The sequence below is a fragment of the Protopterus annectens genome, chromosome 6.part0 (genome assembly GCF_019279795.1).
Source record: "Protopterus annectens isolate FY-2018-M chromosome 6.part0, PAN1.0, whole genome shotgun sequence".
NCBI lineage: Eukaryota > Metazoa > Chordata > Ceratodontiformes > Protopteridae > Protopterus > Protopterus annectens.
In genome coordinates, this window is record NC_056737.1 from 1,136,175,000 (window position 1) to 1,136,190,872 (window position 15,873).

The 15,873-nt window shown below is 40.5% G+C and overlaps 1 protein-coding gene across 2 annotated transcripts in view; it reads right to left on the bottom strand.

Annotated features, from left to right (window-relative positions):
- The window catches only part of TANC1 (tetratricopeptide repeat, ankyrin repeat and coiled-coil containing 1), a 3,647,153-nt gene that overhangs the window by 1,656,721 nt on the left and 1,974,559 nt on the right, over nucleotides 1-15,873 (bottom strand). For both annotated transcript variants that reach the window (XM_044074752.1, XM_044074753.1), the window contains exon 8: nucleotides 12,001-12,131. In XM_044074752.1, coding sequence (XP_043930687.1) covers nucleotides 12,001-12,131 — 131 coding nt within the window. The remainder of the gene's footprint in view (nucleotides 1-12,000; nucleotides 12,132-15,873) is intronic.

The following is a 15,873-nucleotide window of genomic DNA, read 5'->3' on the forward strand; positions in this document are numbered from 1 at the left end:
AAAGCTGCAAAGAGTTTTAGGTACAAAGGATTTGCAAATGGGGCAAAATGCATGGTCGTGGGCCTCGCCTAAACAGAATACGCACTTTTTGTGCATGTCCTTGTGAGGAATTTGTCTCCCACAAGTACACTTCCCCTTTCTAGTGGACATGTACATTTTAGCAATTAACAAGGAAAACCCAACAGGGCACTTATCTTTAGTGGTTGATTGTAGCGGTCTGAGAACTGGCAATCTGCTTCCCGAACTGGCAAACTGAAGTCCAACGTTCACTCCAGCAGAAAAAATCTGAAGAGGGTACATCCAGACGTCACTTTTACACCCTACATTGGTTTATGGCTCTGACAGAGGATGTCACATGTACCCTCCTGAACCAAACACTTTGGTATACTGGACAGATGTCGGCGCTGCAGGCAGCAACCTCCGTACTGTAATGAATACTGCAACATGAGAATAGAAGGACATCAATTGTTCAGTATATATAGGATTTAACAATTTTCATTCACTTCAGCATTATACATACTGCTCAATTACTGCTCAGTTACTATCACCCGTTAAACATAGGTCCTCCTGATAACTACTCTGCATGTACTTTTACAGTTCCAACACATTCTATTTATTTCTATGCAGTTTGCACATTTCGTTTCTAAAGATTCTACCTCCAATTAATTTAACTCCTTTACTACATTCAACACTTCCACTACAACTGGTTTAGATTTTGAGTTCCATTATCTCGTGATTGTTTTTTTGGTCACCAACAGCATTTAACTTAGTAAGGCCGTATTATGCCTACGCAATTGAGATCCTATATAGTAGCTCAAAAAATAACTTCCTTATCTGCTACCATTTGGTCTCTCACCATTTAGGAAATGCTTTAAATCCAACAATTATTTACATACTAAAAATGCTCCCAAATTTATTTTCTCTTTCCAATCTCACCACCAAAATGTACTACTTATACGACTTCCATAAAAAAAAAAAAAAAAAAACTAAATCTTCTGGACTTTTTTTGCATACCTGGGAGCACTACACATTTCTTACTATTCTTCATCTGTAATTTATCTTTCTATTCTTATTTCCAAACTTTGTCTAAACTCCTTTAATTGATTCTTATAGTTATCATATGATATTTTATATGACCTACTAATCATCCCTTTTGTAAAAGCATTTCTGCTCTAGACTCATCTAAAAACTATACCAAAGCCGGTCTTTCACTTAACACTCCTCTATCACCTTCTCTTTGCTTATAGTGTTATCATTCCCTAACAGGGGAAAACCATGTCTGCCCTGCAGTTCAAATTCCTTCCATAGCCTTATCCAACTTTATTACTCTTTCCCTCCAGAGTTATTTGCTCCCAATACTTTGGCTCCATTACTAATTACCGCCAGTAAATTCCAGCCTCCTCTTACCTATCTGATAAAATGTTATTTTCCATTCCCATGCTGGCTAAGTTCTTAAAATACTTTTGCTGCTTTATGAATATAATATTTTATATAGTGGATGTTATTCTCCTTAAGGACTTGCATCCAAAATCCTAGTCTCTCTGTCTCTGACAAGAACCCCCCCCCCAGTTTCAACACCCTTTTTTACTTTGATTTAGAACTTTCTGCTTGAGCTATGTCTATAAGCCTTAACTACACAGCTTTAAAGTACCCTTTCAAATCAGGTAACCCATAAACCACCTTGTTCTATGGGAAGAAACAACTTATCTAACTTAACCATTGCCCTCTTCCCCTGCCAGACAAATGAATTTAACTCTTATTTAACTATTAACTGGAGAAGATGTGAATACATCTGACATGTATGCAAGACTAAAAAGACTACACTTTCACTGTTTACATCTTACTATCAATACCCATAATCAAGAAATTTACATTTAGTATCAACTTCTGTTTCTCATCTTCCAACATATTCTTAGATGCCATAACAGAATCCTCTTCAATCCATACACATAAATACTTAATCTTATTATGTTCTCAAAAATATGGGCACTGCTGAACCAATTCCTGCATATGCGCACAGCTTACTGCTATAGGTTTTGTTTTATCTTCACTTACTTCATAGCCCTACAAGACTTGAATTTGTCTCAAAATGTTCTATAAACTAGAAATGCCTTTTTAAGATATGAGCAAATAAGGGTACATTTTCTTGATTACCACACCAGTTATATCTGTTAATCTGTGAATCCCTTATTTTCTTTTCTAACAGATCTACATATAATACAAACAGAAGGGAAAGAAGACATCCCCATCTGGTTCCTCTACTCAAAAACAGCTCAAAGTGCACTTCCATCTTAATTCTTGCCTCAGACCCCTTCATATATTGTCCTTATTTAATCCTAGTATTTCATCATGGAACACAAATACTACCATTGCCCTACCATAAAATACCAGCAGACTCTACTGAATATGTTATGTGCAAGACTCAAAGACAGTGTTGGTAGTTTCTTACACTTCAATTCCCTAGGGATTATCACCATTGTAGTATCATCATAAAAAGGTTGCCACGCTTCCACAAAACCACACTGATCCATATATTCCATATCTATCAAGTCTGTTAACATTTTTACCACTATTTTAGTTAACATAGGCAAACGCGTTATAATCATATAAAAATCAAAACGTTTCTTACTTAAATCTGGATCTGGAAGGTCTTTACTCTCTTTCCATACCACAACCACCACTTTCTACCAAGATGACGGTACTTTCCCCCAGTTTAAAATGTTGAAAAAGGAATCCCCATCTTTGTCATTCTCTTTCCTCTTAACTTCCTAATTTTCTACAGGAATACTGTCTGTTCCTGGAGAGTTCCTTGTTGATTGATTATACATTGTGTCTTTTTTCATCTCTTTCTACTTAGCTATCAAGTGTTAGACTCACCTTCCTCTAATCTTGGCATAAATATGTATCCCATAAACTTTTCCATGTGTGCCTGCTGTACACAAAGTCTCATAAAATTCATCAAATACCTCTAATACCGCTATAGGACCTCTGGATAGTTTTCTTACCACATGCTCCCAAGTTTGGCAACAACTCCTTGTACTTTTTGTTGCCTAAGTGTTTGGGCTAAAAGTTTTTTTCATTATACGATTATCAAAAACAGTTCCTTAACAGCAGCCTTTCACAAATCGAGCATTAGTCAACATGACCGAATCACCTAGAGCCATATGCATATTATTCACTTCCTCATTTTCCTACAATTGCTCCTCTTCTTGTTCTGTGAGACTCCTCTTCTCCAGCAATACATTTAATTTTGTCAGCCCCTCTACATAACTCACTGGAGGCAAAACTTCCACAGAAAAGCACTAAAAAAAACCAATTAAGTTGTCAGTAATGTAAGCATTACACCCACCACACATAGTACTAACACAACACACTGACCAGCATATGCTGAGGCACTTAAAAGCAACATCCCTAAAACCCAAAGACATCCTAGACATTTTTCCCACAAAAAGAATCCTCAGCAAATTCAAAATAACTCCACCAGGACAGCACCACACATAGGATCACACCCTTTGCAGCCTCAGCCTCAAAGCCCATAAGGCAAGCCAACACTTTATCCAATACTTTATTCATAAGAAACTCCATTGTGAGACATACAGAAGTCCTCCTCACCAGGCTGAATAATTAGAAAATCACAGTCAGTTGTCTGTCAGGGGTCAGGATCCACCAAAAATGGTCTGCACCTGCCCCTCTAGGCTTTCAAACATTGGCTTAAGCACTGTCGTCCACCATAGTGTCTTTTACAAGTAATGCCAAACTGGCAACACTTTGGATGCAGTAAAACCAATGCAAGAGAATCTAAAGGCATTTCTGCTCAATGCCAAGAGCCTAAATACTCAACTACCTCCACATTCTTCTCCCCCTGAAGAATGCGGACATCTGTGCAGTAACTGAGACATGACTTAAAGCCACAAACAGTACTCTGGCAGTGAAACTCTTACACACATTCTGCCCAGCTACTACATAGGCAGTGACCAAAGGTGGAGGTCTCAATCTTTATCAACAACAAACTCACCTCAAGACCAGCCACACAGGATGACACACTTGAGCTTTTCCATGTCCAGACTTCCATAGGTAAAGTCCCATATCATATCCTGTAAGCTATAGGTCACCCTTTATGACTCAAGAATCATATAACTTGTTATTAAGACATACTAGAGGGCCTCACCATTCAATTCAATACCATATTCATGGGAGACTTCGACTACCCCATTATAAACTGGGATACTTACACAACCCAAATTTACAAGCCCAGAGATTCCTGGACTTTGTAAACAAACGCCTTGAACCAAACAGTCAACTGGCCCGCTAAGGGTGCAAACATATTCAACCTAATACTCACAAATAGGAGACTGTACTCCCATTAGTGTAGAGTCCTCTCTGGTAAGGCCAGACCATAAAGCTGTCTCCTTCATAATGTAAATCAATTCTGTGACCTCAGCTAACCTTGTAACATTTAGGAACTATTCTAAGGGCAAACTTCTTATTGCTTAGTGGTAACCTGTCAAAATTTCAACCCCCAAACCCTGAGAACACAGCTGCCTATGCAGAATTATTCACAGAGATCCTGTACAACCATGTCAATAAATGATTAGAGACAGCTGTACCTATCAGAACAAAGTCTAGAATTAACTCAAAAAAGAACAAACCTTCTTGGTAGAAACAACAAAAGAAAAAAGTAATCGTCAAGATGTGGAAGTGCTATGCCCAGCATGACGAAAAAAAACTCTCTCATCAATTTAAACAAGCAATTAAGAGGGCAAATTAAATTTACTACAGCCACATTTAAGATAAAGATAGCCTCTCTCAGGCAAAAAAGAACAAGGCCTTCTTCAGTTATATCCGAAACATCAAATGCAGCACACAGTAGTGTGAAGAACTGACTGTAAATGGAGCAACCTACATAGATCTGAAAGATATAGCAACTACACTGGCTGAAAAATTCAGCTCCAATGTTAACCCCCTCTCTCCCCCAGCAGACCCCACCAGGAAACACCATCAAACAATCCCCCCTGCCCCCAACTATCACTAGGGAACAGGTCCTAGATATACTCTCTATGGCCAAAAATACTGCATCGGTTGGCCACAGTAACAAGCTAGGATGCCTCCTAAATAGCCTGAAACATGACCTACCAGGAGTCACTGTTTAACCATAGCCTCTAGACAGGCTTTGCACCAAATTAATGGAGAAAATACAGTTGTGTACACTTACCATAAATGCAGATGTTCAAGTGTATTCACTGTTGCAGTCATCACATTTGGGTTATCTGTTTGCAGTAGCCCTCAGTCAGCCTGATTATCGAAGTCCTGGGTCCTACGTCGGTTGCTGTCTCATCTTCCATGATGTCAGGTAGTCAGGGGTATAAAGCATGTAGCCGACGTCATTACATCAGTTTTTCTTGCCACAGATGTCAGGTGCCCCTCTAATGGGAAGCAATTAAATATATATATACAAGGTTACACCTCCAACAAAAAAGAAAATACACCAAAAAGCTTTAAGCATAGTAAACAAGAATAAAGGTATAGCCAAAAGAAGTCAGGGGTCTGGAGGGATGGTAACCAGGACTGCAACAGTGAATACACTTGAACATCTACATTTATGGTAAGTCTACACAACTGTACTATGTTCTTCATGTTTCACTGTTGCAGTCATCACATTTGGGTAGATTCCCAAACCTAAGGATGGGAGGAGGAAGTTAGACAGCATTAGGACCAGCTATAAGGGCCTGCAAGCCTGCAGTGGCAAAACCAGCTCTGGATTTAGAGAAAATTGGCAATTTGTAATGCTTGGTGAAGGTATGTACAGAACTCCAGGTAGCAGCTTCTAGGATATCCCTGGTAGGGACACCTCTAAGAAAGGCTATAGAGGTAGATGCAGCCTTGGTTGAATGTGGTCTTATCCCCTGTGGGGTAGGCTTTCCATGGTGCTTATAACAGAAATGAATGCAATGGCCTATCCATTTAGGAATGGTTTGCTTTGAAATGGCCTTCCCCTCTGCCCCTGCAGCAAATGCCACCAGCAGCTGTTCAGATTCCCTGAGAGGTTTAGTCCTGTCCAAGTAAAATTTACGCTGTCTGTGCACATCTAAGGAGTGCAGTATACATTCCTCTTTATTCTGTGGACTAGAAAAGAAGGTTGGCAAGTGAATGGACTGATTAAGAGCAACACTGGATACTACCTTGGGCATGAAGGAGGGATTGGTCCTGAGGGGCACCCTGTCTGCATGAAAGATGATGAAAGTCTCCACTGCCATAAGGGCCTGTAAATTCAGACACCCTTCTTGCTGAAGTGATGGCTAAAATGAAGGCTGTTTTCCAAGAAAGGAATTTCAACTCTGCATTTGCAGCTAGCTCAAGAGGAGGTAGATTGAGTTTTTCCAATACAAAGTTAAGGTTCCAGTCTGGGGTTGGGGCTCTCCTGGGTGGTCTTAAGTTTTTGGCCTCTCTGAGGAACTGATTGAACAGTGGATGAGAGAAGAGGGGTGGTTCTGTGTTGTGATGAGCTGGAATGGCTGAGGCATGAATTTTGATGGAGGAAAAGGAAAGGCCCTTGTGAAGCATCTCAGTTAAGTATTGAAGAATCTGAGGCAAATTGGGCGCTGCTGTGCCCATCCCCTGAGTTCAGTTCCAGGAACAGAATCTTTTCCATTTTTCAGCATAAGATATTCTAGTACTAGGCCTCCTTGCCTCCAGAATGACATCCACCACTTGTTTACTGAGGGATGGTAACGGAGAGATCAGGTAATTAGCCAGGCTGCCAAATTCAGAGTTTGAAGCTGAGGGTGCAGAATCTCTCTCTCCTGCTGGGACAGCAGGACAGGGGTCTGAGGCAGGTGCCATGGTGCCAGCAGTGACACACTGTGCAAGAGGGGGTACCAGTGTTGGTGTGGCCAGTCTGGTGCAATCAGTATCATCCTTGGTTTGTCCTGTTTGATCTTTAGTAGTTCCTTGGAGAGGAGAGGCAGAGGAGGAAAGGTATAAACTGATAGATTTTTTCCTGGTGAAGGACAGGGCATCCACATTCCAAGCTTGTTTCTGGGGAGTCCTTGTGCAGAATTTGTCCAATTGGTAGTTCTGGGGGGAGACAAACAGGTCTATCTCTGGGCTCCCCCATTTGTTTATTAACATGTTGAATGCCTTTGGTTCCAGTTTCCACTCGTGTGGGTACATGAGATTTCTGCTTAGTTCGTCTGCCAATGCATTTAGCTTTCCTGGCAGGAATTGAGCCTGTAGGTGCACTTGGTAGCTCAAGGCTGTGTTCCACAGAGCCATGGCTAGTCTGCAGAGAGGGTCTGAGTGGGTTCCCCCCTGCTTGTTTATGTACCATATAACAGTGGTGTTGTCCATCTTTACCATTAATTGTCCTGGAAGAATGTGGTCCTTGAAGGCTGTCAGTGGATTCTGTACAGCTAACATTTCTTTTTGATTGATATGCAGGTGCATTTGACTTGGGTTCCATTTGCCCTGAATGCACTTCCCTGCCAAGTGAGCCCCCCATGCGTAGTCTGTTGCGTCTGTTAGGGTTTGGGTGGCAGGGGGTAGAGTGAATGGCAGTCCCTTGTTTTGGTGGCAAGCCTCTGCCCACCAAAGGAACTCTATCTGTAGGCAAGGTATGACAGGAATCATTACTTCTAGATCCTGAGAATGTTGACACCATAGGCTTTTTAGATACCACTGTAGTTTCCTCATATGCAGTCTTGCATATGGAATTAGGAGAATGCAAGGGGCCATGAACCCCAAGGCTTGCAGTATTTGTCTTGCAAATATAGCAGGGTCTTTGTGGCCATTAGTTTGAAGTAGGCTGTCAAATGAACTTGTTTCTCTGGCGTGAGGAAAGCCATCTAGAAGTTGTATTCAAGCTTGCTCCCAGGAATATAATTTGTTGGTAGGGTACAAGATGTGATTTCTTTTTGTTTATGGTGTACCCCAGAGAAGTTAGCACTTTTGTACAAACGCCAGATGATTCAATAGTTATGTCCTGGCTTTCTGCCTGAATTAGACAATTATCCAGGTATGGGTATACTTGAATATTTCTTTACCTGCAAAATGCAATGACTGGAGCTAGGCACTTTGTGAATACCCTGGGCGCAGTAGATAAGCCAAAGGGCAGTGCAGAGAACTGATAGTGCATGAAGTCTGCTTTGAAGCGTATGTATCTTCTGCAAGATTCCCTGATTGGGATGTGCAGGTAGGCTTCCTTTAAATGCAGTGTTGCCAACCAGGCATCCTGCCTAGCATAGGAAGCAACTGGTGAAGAGTTAGCATCTTGAATTTTGGGATCACCAAAAAAGTGTTTAGGGTAGAGAGGTCCAGGATAGGACGCCAAAAGTTGCCTTTTCTGGGCACCAGGAAAAGTCTTGAGTAGAAACCTTGTCCACTTTCCTGTTCTGGGACAGTTTGAATAGCTCTTATACTTGAGAGAGAGAGAGAACTTGCTTTTGAGCCTCTGCCCACTGATTTGGGGGTAGATCTGTCCAACCGTTTGGGGTTGGTAAAGTGTGGAAGTGGAATCTGTATCCTTGGGAAATTATATTTAAAACAAATTTGTCCTCGGTAAAGAGTTCCTAGTTTTTTGCCCGCAGTGCAATCTTTCTTCCTAAAGGAGCAGTCAGTTGGGAAGGGCTTGGAAGTTTTAAAGTTAAGTCATGGAGACAGTTTACCATCGGGGGTAGTCTTACTACTCCCTGCTTTGGAAGTGGGAGCCCCCCACTCCTTAGTCCTGTGCTCTCATTTCCAGGATACAGATATCTGTACTGGCCTCTTCATGGGACCAGGTGCCTTGGACTATCTTTCCCAAGATGTGCCACCCTGACCCAATTTGGGAAGCATCCTTGGTCACTATGGCTTTATGCTGAGGAAGGATAAAGGGACAGCCTTGAAATATCTGATCTGAGCAAATCCACCAGAAGAGGTACTTTTTGCATGCCTCTGTTATTCTGACTTGGTTGGACATAGATTAGTGTAGAATAGACCACTGAGTTGCTAGGGCCTACTGAAGAATTCTTATATGGTATTTTGCTAACGGAACCAGAACTACCGCTGAGGACATTGACCCCAAGGCTTGTAGAATTAATCAAGATGATGGAGACATTTTTTTAATTATCTTTTTGACTTGCAATCGAATAGTCTGGAGTCTTGGTAAGGGAAGGGAGGCTGTAACCGATACAGTACTGAACAAAGCCCCTATGAACTCTGTCTGACATGGTTCTAGCTAAGATTTGTTGTGATTGATGTTAACTCCTAGATGAGAGCAAAGCTGGAATACATAACCTCTTGCTTTTATCAGAAGATGCCTGGTCAGAACAGTTATGACCCAGTCATCCAAGTACGGAAACACCTGGAAACCCTGCAGTCTCAAGTGAGCTGCTACTACCGCCATGAAATTGGTGAACACCCTTGGGGCTGTGGTGAGGTCAAAGGGCAGAGCTCTCAACTGGTGATGACGGTCTTCCAGCTGGAAGTGTAGGGATTTTCTGGCTCATCTGTTCATTTTTATGCGACAGTATGCATCCTGAAGCTCTACTGAGCACATCCGGTCTTTCTTGTTCAGAAAAGACAAAATGGACTGAACCGTGACCACCCGGAACTTTTGTATACTGAACTGATTTGTTTAGTTTGCGGAGATCCAAACTGGTCTCCAGTCCTGGCACTAAAAAGAATCTTGAGTAAGCTCAGGATTCTCTCTCTAAAAGTAGAGAACACTCTCTTCACTACCTCAAGGGCAGAAATGTCCCAGGGAGAAGGAGGTCGACAGTGCCAAGAAGACATGCTTCCAGAACGTCGGCTCCCTCTGATCCAAAGCCAGCCCATCAGAGGCAGAGGTCAGAGCCACGCTGTCCAAACCCAAGGCTCCAAGGGGCAGAGATAGCACCAACAACTTTGGAGTAACACCTCGGACATACTCTGAGCCGAGCCACTCAGACAGGGTATCGGAGCAGAAGATGCAACAATCTTCAGATCCAACATGGACAGTCTCGGAAGTCTCAGATCTAGGAGCTCCAAAGCCAAAGTTTGGATCGGAGAAGGAGTCAAAACAGGTACAGTAGTACCGGTGTAGGTCTCCAGACCCGATGGGGTAGGAACTGGGAAAACTCCCATCTGAATTTGTGCCAAGAGAAATTTCCTCACCATTTTATCCACATCTGCTTCTATCAGACCCCTAGAAGAACAAGAGGAGGCGGCCACTTGAAAGGGTCCTACAATGATGGCATCGGACAGGATCAAAAGATGACCTTATTTTTGTGTGTGTGTGTGTGTGTGTGTGTGTGTGTGTGTGTGTGTGTGTGTGTGTGTGTGTGTGTGTGTGTGTGTGTGTCAGATCTGAGGATATGGATCTGTTATCAGAAGCTGTCAGATCCAAGGGTTTAGTTTTTGGACCGGAGGAACTTGGATCCGACTGCTTAGACATCTTGCGAGAAGGTTCAAAAGTAGAGTCAGAACTAGGAGTGGAGGATCTGCAAGGGTCCGATGGATACTTTCTGGATTCCTTCTTGCCTAATTTCTTGGACGTTTGAGCTCCAGATAAAGTCTCTGAAAAAGAAGTCGGTAAAAAAACTTTTAGAACTAGTTTATTTCTGTGGTCCATTAAGGCCTGTGCATTAAAGGCCTTACAAATGTTGCAAGACTCTCTTAAATGAGCTGTGCCTAAACAGTACACACAGGAATCATGTGCGCCAAGACAGAGGCATTTTATGGCCACAATGTTTACATTTTTTAAAACCAAAAAGGTTTTTCAGCCATATTGGAAATGAAAACTTAAATACAGTTTAATAATAGAAATTCAGGACTTTTTTTTTTTTTAAAGAAGAAATAAAAGAATAAAGTGAAGAAGCAATTACCAACAATGGTTATTAAAGAAATTACCAAAAGAGTATAAGAGAAAAAAATACCAACAATGGTAAGCTAACAATATACCGATAAGTGTAAGAAGGATACAGGAGGAATATATATCTACAAAAAGGCAGTAAAATATAAAAATCCTATTTCACCCACAAATGCCACACTAGATCTGGACAGCTAACAGCGACCATGTCCATACGTGAAGGCAGCAAACTAGACGAGGTATGGTAGGGGGCTACAGCATTATGGGTAAGGGAGGAGCTTGAGAGTTTCCAGTATCCACAAGCTGTAAAAATAAGCCAAGCTGGGTCTGAGGGTCAAATCCAAACAAACTTGTTGAGGAATGAATGAAAACTGACAACACATCACTGAGTTACAACCCTCCCAAAGGTGGAATTAAGGGGGCACCCCATCCTTAAAGCCACTCATTCACTGCATAAATGAAGGACCAGTACTGGCTCAAACCATAACTACCCGTGAATGAACTCAACACCCTGCTGTGAACTGTGACCAGTTTTAGAAGGACAGGCCACAACCTGTTCTCTGAGTGTTTTTCTTCTAATAAGGTTGTAGTCTATGCCTTAAGCTACAAGGACTTTGGTAAGACCTCATGATGGTTGCCAGCTGCAATGTAGGCTGAAAGCATCAGTCTATGGCTTTTCTGACTGACCAGATTTAAATGTTGACATGTGCCAGATTTCGGTGGCATACTGTCTTCAGGCAGTTAAGGCAATGTTGGTGTGGGTCTTATAGCAAGCAATACAACTGCATGTACATTGGTGCAGACTACATATTAAAGATCATCTAGCAAGCACATAATGAAGCACACGAGCAACATGAAGAACATTTAGATGGTAAAATATAAGCAAAAACTTGTATTTTGTTGATACAACACACCGGTCTTGAACAATCTAAGAACTACAGCAGAACCCATTTTACTCAATATACAGTAGATGTTGCCAAAAGTGATTCTGAACTATAAACATATTCATTATTTAAAAAAGGCTGATTTTTTTTTTAATCAGCATTTCATTAATTTAACAGGAATTCACATAACTAGCGGGCATTTCACAAGTAAATGTTTCAGTAACAATACTCCCTTAATCGTATTTCATTTTAATTAAGAACTGCAACGTTTGATACTTGAAAAAACTGCCATACCTTTATTTCGCTTTTGTTCTCCATTGATATGTGATCAGCATTTGGTATCCCTTCTCCAAGTAAGAATCCCAACCTTGTCATTAATTCCTGAGTAGCAGGGGAAGAGCTATGTTCTTTATCAGCCTGTAGATCTGGAAAGAGGAATTAACAAACCTACTTTATACAGTTTTACCAAGCTTCAGTTCCTTACATCTATATTTATCTGCTGGGCTCTCATAAAGTAACTTTCCAAAACAATGTTCAGCTGCGATGCCAGTGAACACTGATGAGTGCTTCATCAATAATATTCTATTAAGAATAAAGAGCTCATAATACATGCATGCAAGTAATGTCAGCATAACCAATATCCACTAACTCGAACATTCTAATAAAAAATTAATGGCTGCATATTTGCAACAGAACCATTTAAAACATTCTGTACAAGTCACGTAGGGCTGTTACAAAGCACACAAATGGTTATGACTAGCCTCTTACAAACCTAGTTTTAAATTTTTCTGGATTTAAAAATACACACCGACTGCTGACTTTCTACATTTGCTGATGCAGCTGTTGTTTTGGAATTGATCTTCATAAAAATAAAATTCTAGGCTTTCCAAATTAATGACTGCACAAATGTATTTGTGCACAGTCCTTCATGAACATGCACCTTTTCCAAGTCTAGTCAATGGTGATACGGTGACAGAATACTGCCGCACCAGTGGCTTTGAACTTCATGTCTTCTATAAGTAACTGTTCTTAAAATGGAATGGTGTGCAAGTAACATCTGTGAGATGGGTAATGTTATACAAATGTCACGCACAAGTAGCATGTAAAATGCTCTTAGAGAAGTCAACAAAATCTAAGCAGCACATTTGAATGGCTAAGAAAACATCAAAACGACATGCATTAAAAAACTGCTGCACAAGATCTGCAGATAAAGTTCTAATCAGCAAGTCATACAAGAAATTATCTTCCCAACTAATAACACTTTGAGAAAGGCTGTAGGCATTTTCTCCATCAATCTTGGTTGCTCTGCAGCAGAAAACCAATATGCACCACACACACAAATCTGGGTGAATATATGTCTGTGTGATGCATTAATACAGACACCACATATCTGCTAAATATGGTATTAAAAATAAAAATATATATTCTTTCTTTTTCAGTTAGAGCCGATATGAAACTACTACAGTATGGAAATCTGAAAATCAGGTTCTTTTCTGTTTCATAATAAAGTTTCAAAATGTAGCAGTACAGCTCAAAAGGGTAAATGTACAAGCAATGCCATGAATAAGCTCCAAAACTGGGAAAAAAAGATAAAGCTTGTTAAGCACTTTCTGACATCAGAAAGATATTTAAAAGGCTTCTGTTAAGCACCCCTAAGCACAATTAAGAATGGATCTGGTGCTAGGGATTCACAGCAGTCAGGGTTAACTGACAAAGAAAAGAAGCAGAAGGTAAAAGAATGAAAGCTGTTAGATACATCCTGCTGAAACACCTATAAATAAAACGTGCGGCACAACAAATAATAGCTTTAAAGGCCCTTCATTCTTCAGAGGGACACTGTCTGCCTACTGTTTTAACTACTACATACTCCTACACCTTTTTTCCTCTAACTGGTGCTACATTGAGCAGATAAAGCTCCATGCACTACAAAAATTTATTATCAGATCTCACTGATTATATAACCCATATTATATGTTCTCAACAAGGGTGCCAAAATTCACATCTTAAGCTTCGCTCTCAAGGTGAATGTCTTGGTATCCATATCTCAAACACTTAATAAATTGGTTCTGATCAGAGGTCTAAATCATAATCCTCTATGCTATGGAGTTACTAGCAATTTTCATTCTGAAGCTACATAGGTTTTAATTCCTTCTCTCTTCACCTGCATACAGTCTTAAGTAAATTGCTTAAAAAGACCAAAGCTTCAAAGGTCAAACCTTGAATAAAAAGGTATTAGTACCTAATGGATTGTATCTGGTTTATAAAACAAACAAGACATGTATAAGTACAGCACATAATCTTATACAAATTTCACTGCAATCTGTGCACACATCTCAGAACAGGACTGTCATAACTTAACTGTGTTAATACACACACAGTTAGTGAAAAGGTGCATCACTCAATACAATAATCACTTCGTACATACATACAATAACCATTTCTAGTTGGTATATGGAGGAGGAATCCAGCAGCCAATCAGAGACACACAGACAATAACTGTGGAGTAGCAAATGTCTACCCAAGATACAAAAGTACGTCTAAAAGGGACATCAGCTGTACTACTTACCTATTTAAAATCCCACAAGGAATTTCTTAGTAAATACTGACAAATATTTATGTCAGTACATTACCTCCTTCTACTGAAAATGTACAAGTGACAAAAACACCTACAGGGAAAGGTTAATAAACAGATTCTTAAAGCTCTCTTACACAGCTAAATGCATCCTTATCTCTCTATATTCAGAGCACGTTTCTGTGATGGAAGGAACTTTATGTGCCCAACGTGCTGATGAATAGCAAGGCTTCACATGCAAGTCCCATAATCTACTGAAGAATATGTTCATAGCCAGAAACAGCCTCTGTGGAAGGACTGAAAAGTCTGTTCACATTGCTTCACTCGCCTACTTTTTCATATCTGGAACTGCTACATATATCATTGGGCCCTCTGATGCTTTCTGTGCACCACTAACTAATACCAAGGTGCTTCCTAAACTACGTTGAGATAAAGAACCACTAGCTATGGGGCACATAAGATTTTAGCTAAGCTTGGGACTCGAAGAATAAATACTAACAACAGTCTTGACCAAACACAGCCACCAAAAGCCTTGGCAAGTAATCCTAACCTCTCTGTAACAAAAATGTGCATACTAAGGTTACAAATTAGTGCAGTTTTCTCAGAGGTGCCCAATGATATAAGTGACAAATTATCAGATCCAGCTACACTGCTGTGCCCAAGATTATTACAATTACAACTGTACAAACCTCTAAAGGTTTGACAAGACAAACAATGAAGGGCACCAAAAACTTCATGATCCTCCAGAATGATCTGGTAATGTTTGAACAGAAGGACTTCCAATGCTTTAAATGGACAAACTTAGAAATCTACAAAATGGCGACAATACACATAATCTGAAAACCTGAACCCACACACTACAAAAACTTAAAAAATATGTTCTCTTGAAACACATGGCAATGCACAATGGAATTTAGACTCTGTACATAACTGCAATCATCTGCCGCCTTAATACTGTGCAATATATGGGCTGTTTCAAGTGTTACAGTACCCAGCACCAAAAGGAATCTTAGTCCAAATAGCACATTAAAGAAAACCCCAAACTGTAATCCTACAGAAGACTATGCTAAACCTAGAGGTAGGATTTAACTTTGAGTCTGAGGGTTGAATTGTCTTTGGGAGACATTATGAGTGTGGGTCCAGGCACAGTTCAACTGTATACTTAACAAAAGCTCCCAAAGTCATATGGTTGTGGTTATCCTGGACACTGAGAGCTTGGGTCACTCTTAGGAAGGGTGAGTGAGTAAATATGGAGACTGCTTTTTCACCCCCCCCCCCCAAAAAAAATCCCCTTAAAAAAGAGTGACCACAGCCCTAGGGATTAGGCTAGAGTTCGGTTATCCATGGTGAAGATTACTTGCACTCTTAACAACTGTTTTAGTCTTAGGAAAATTGCTGCGAGTGACTGAAGATGTAAATTTATTTCAGACATAACATTAAGCAACAACTTGGAACTCCTGGCTGGGGACAGACTTGGACTGGCCATACAGTTACTTCATTGACACCAACTAGAAAAATATTTCCATTTGTTACTATATGATTTTCTAGTAGCAGGCTTTCTTGTCTCCATTAGTATCTGCTCCACATCCTCAGTA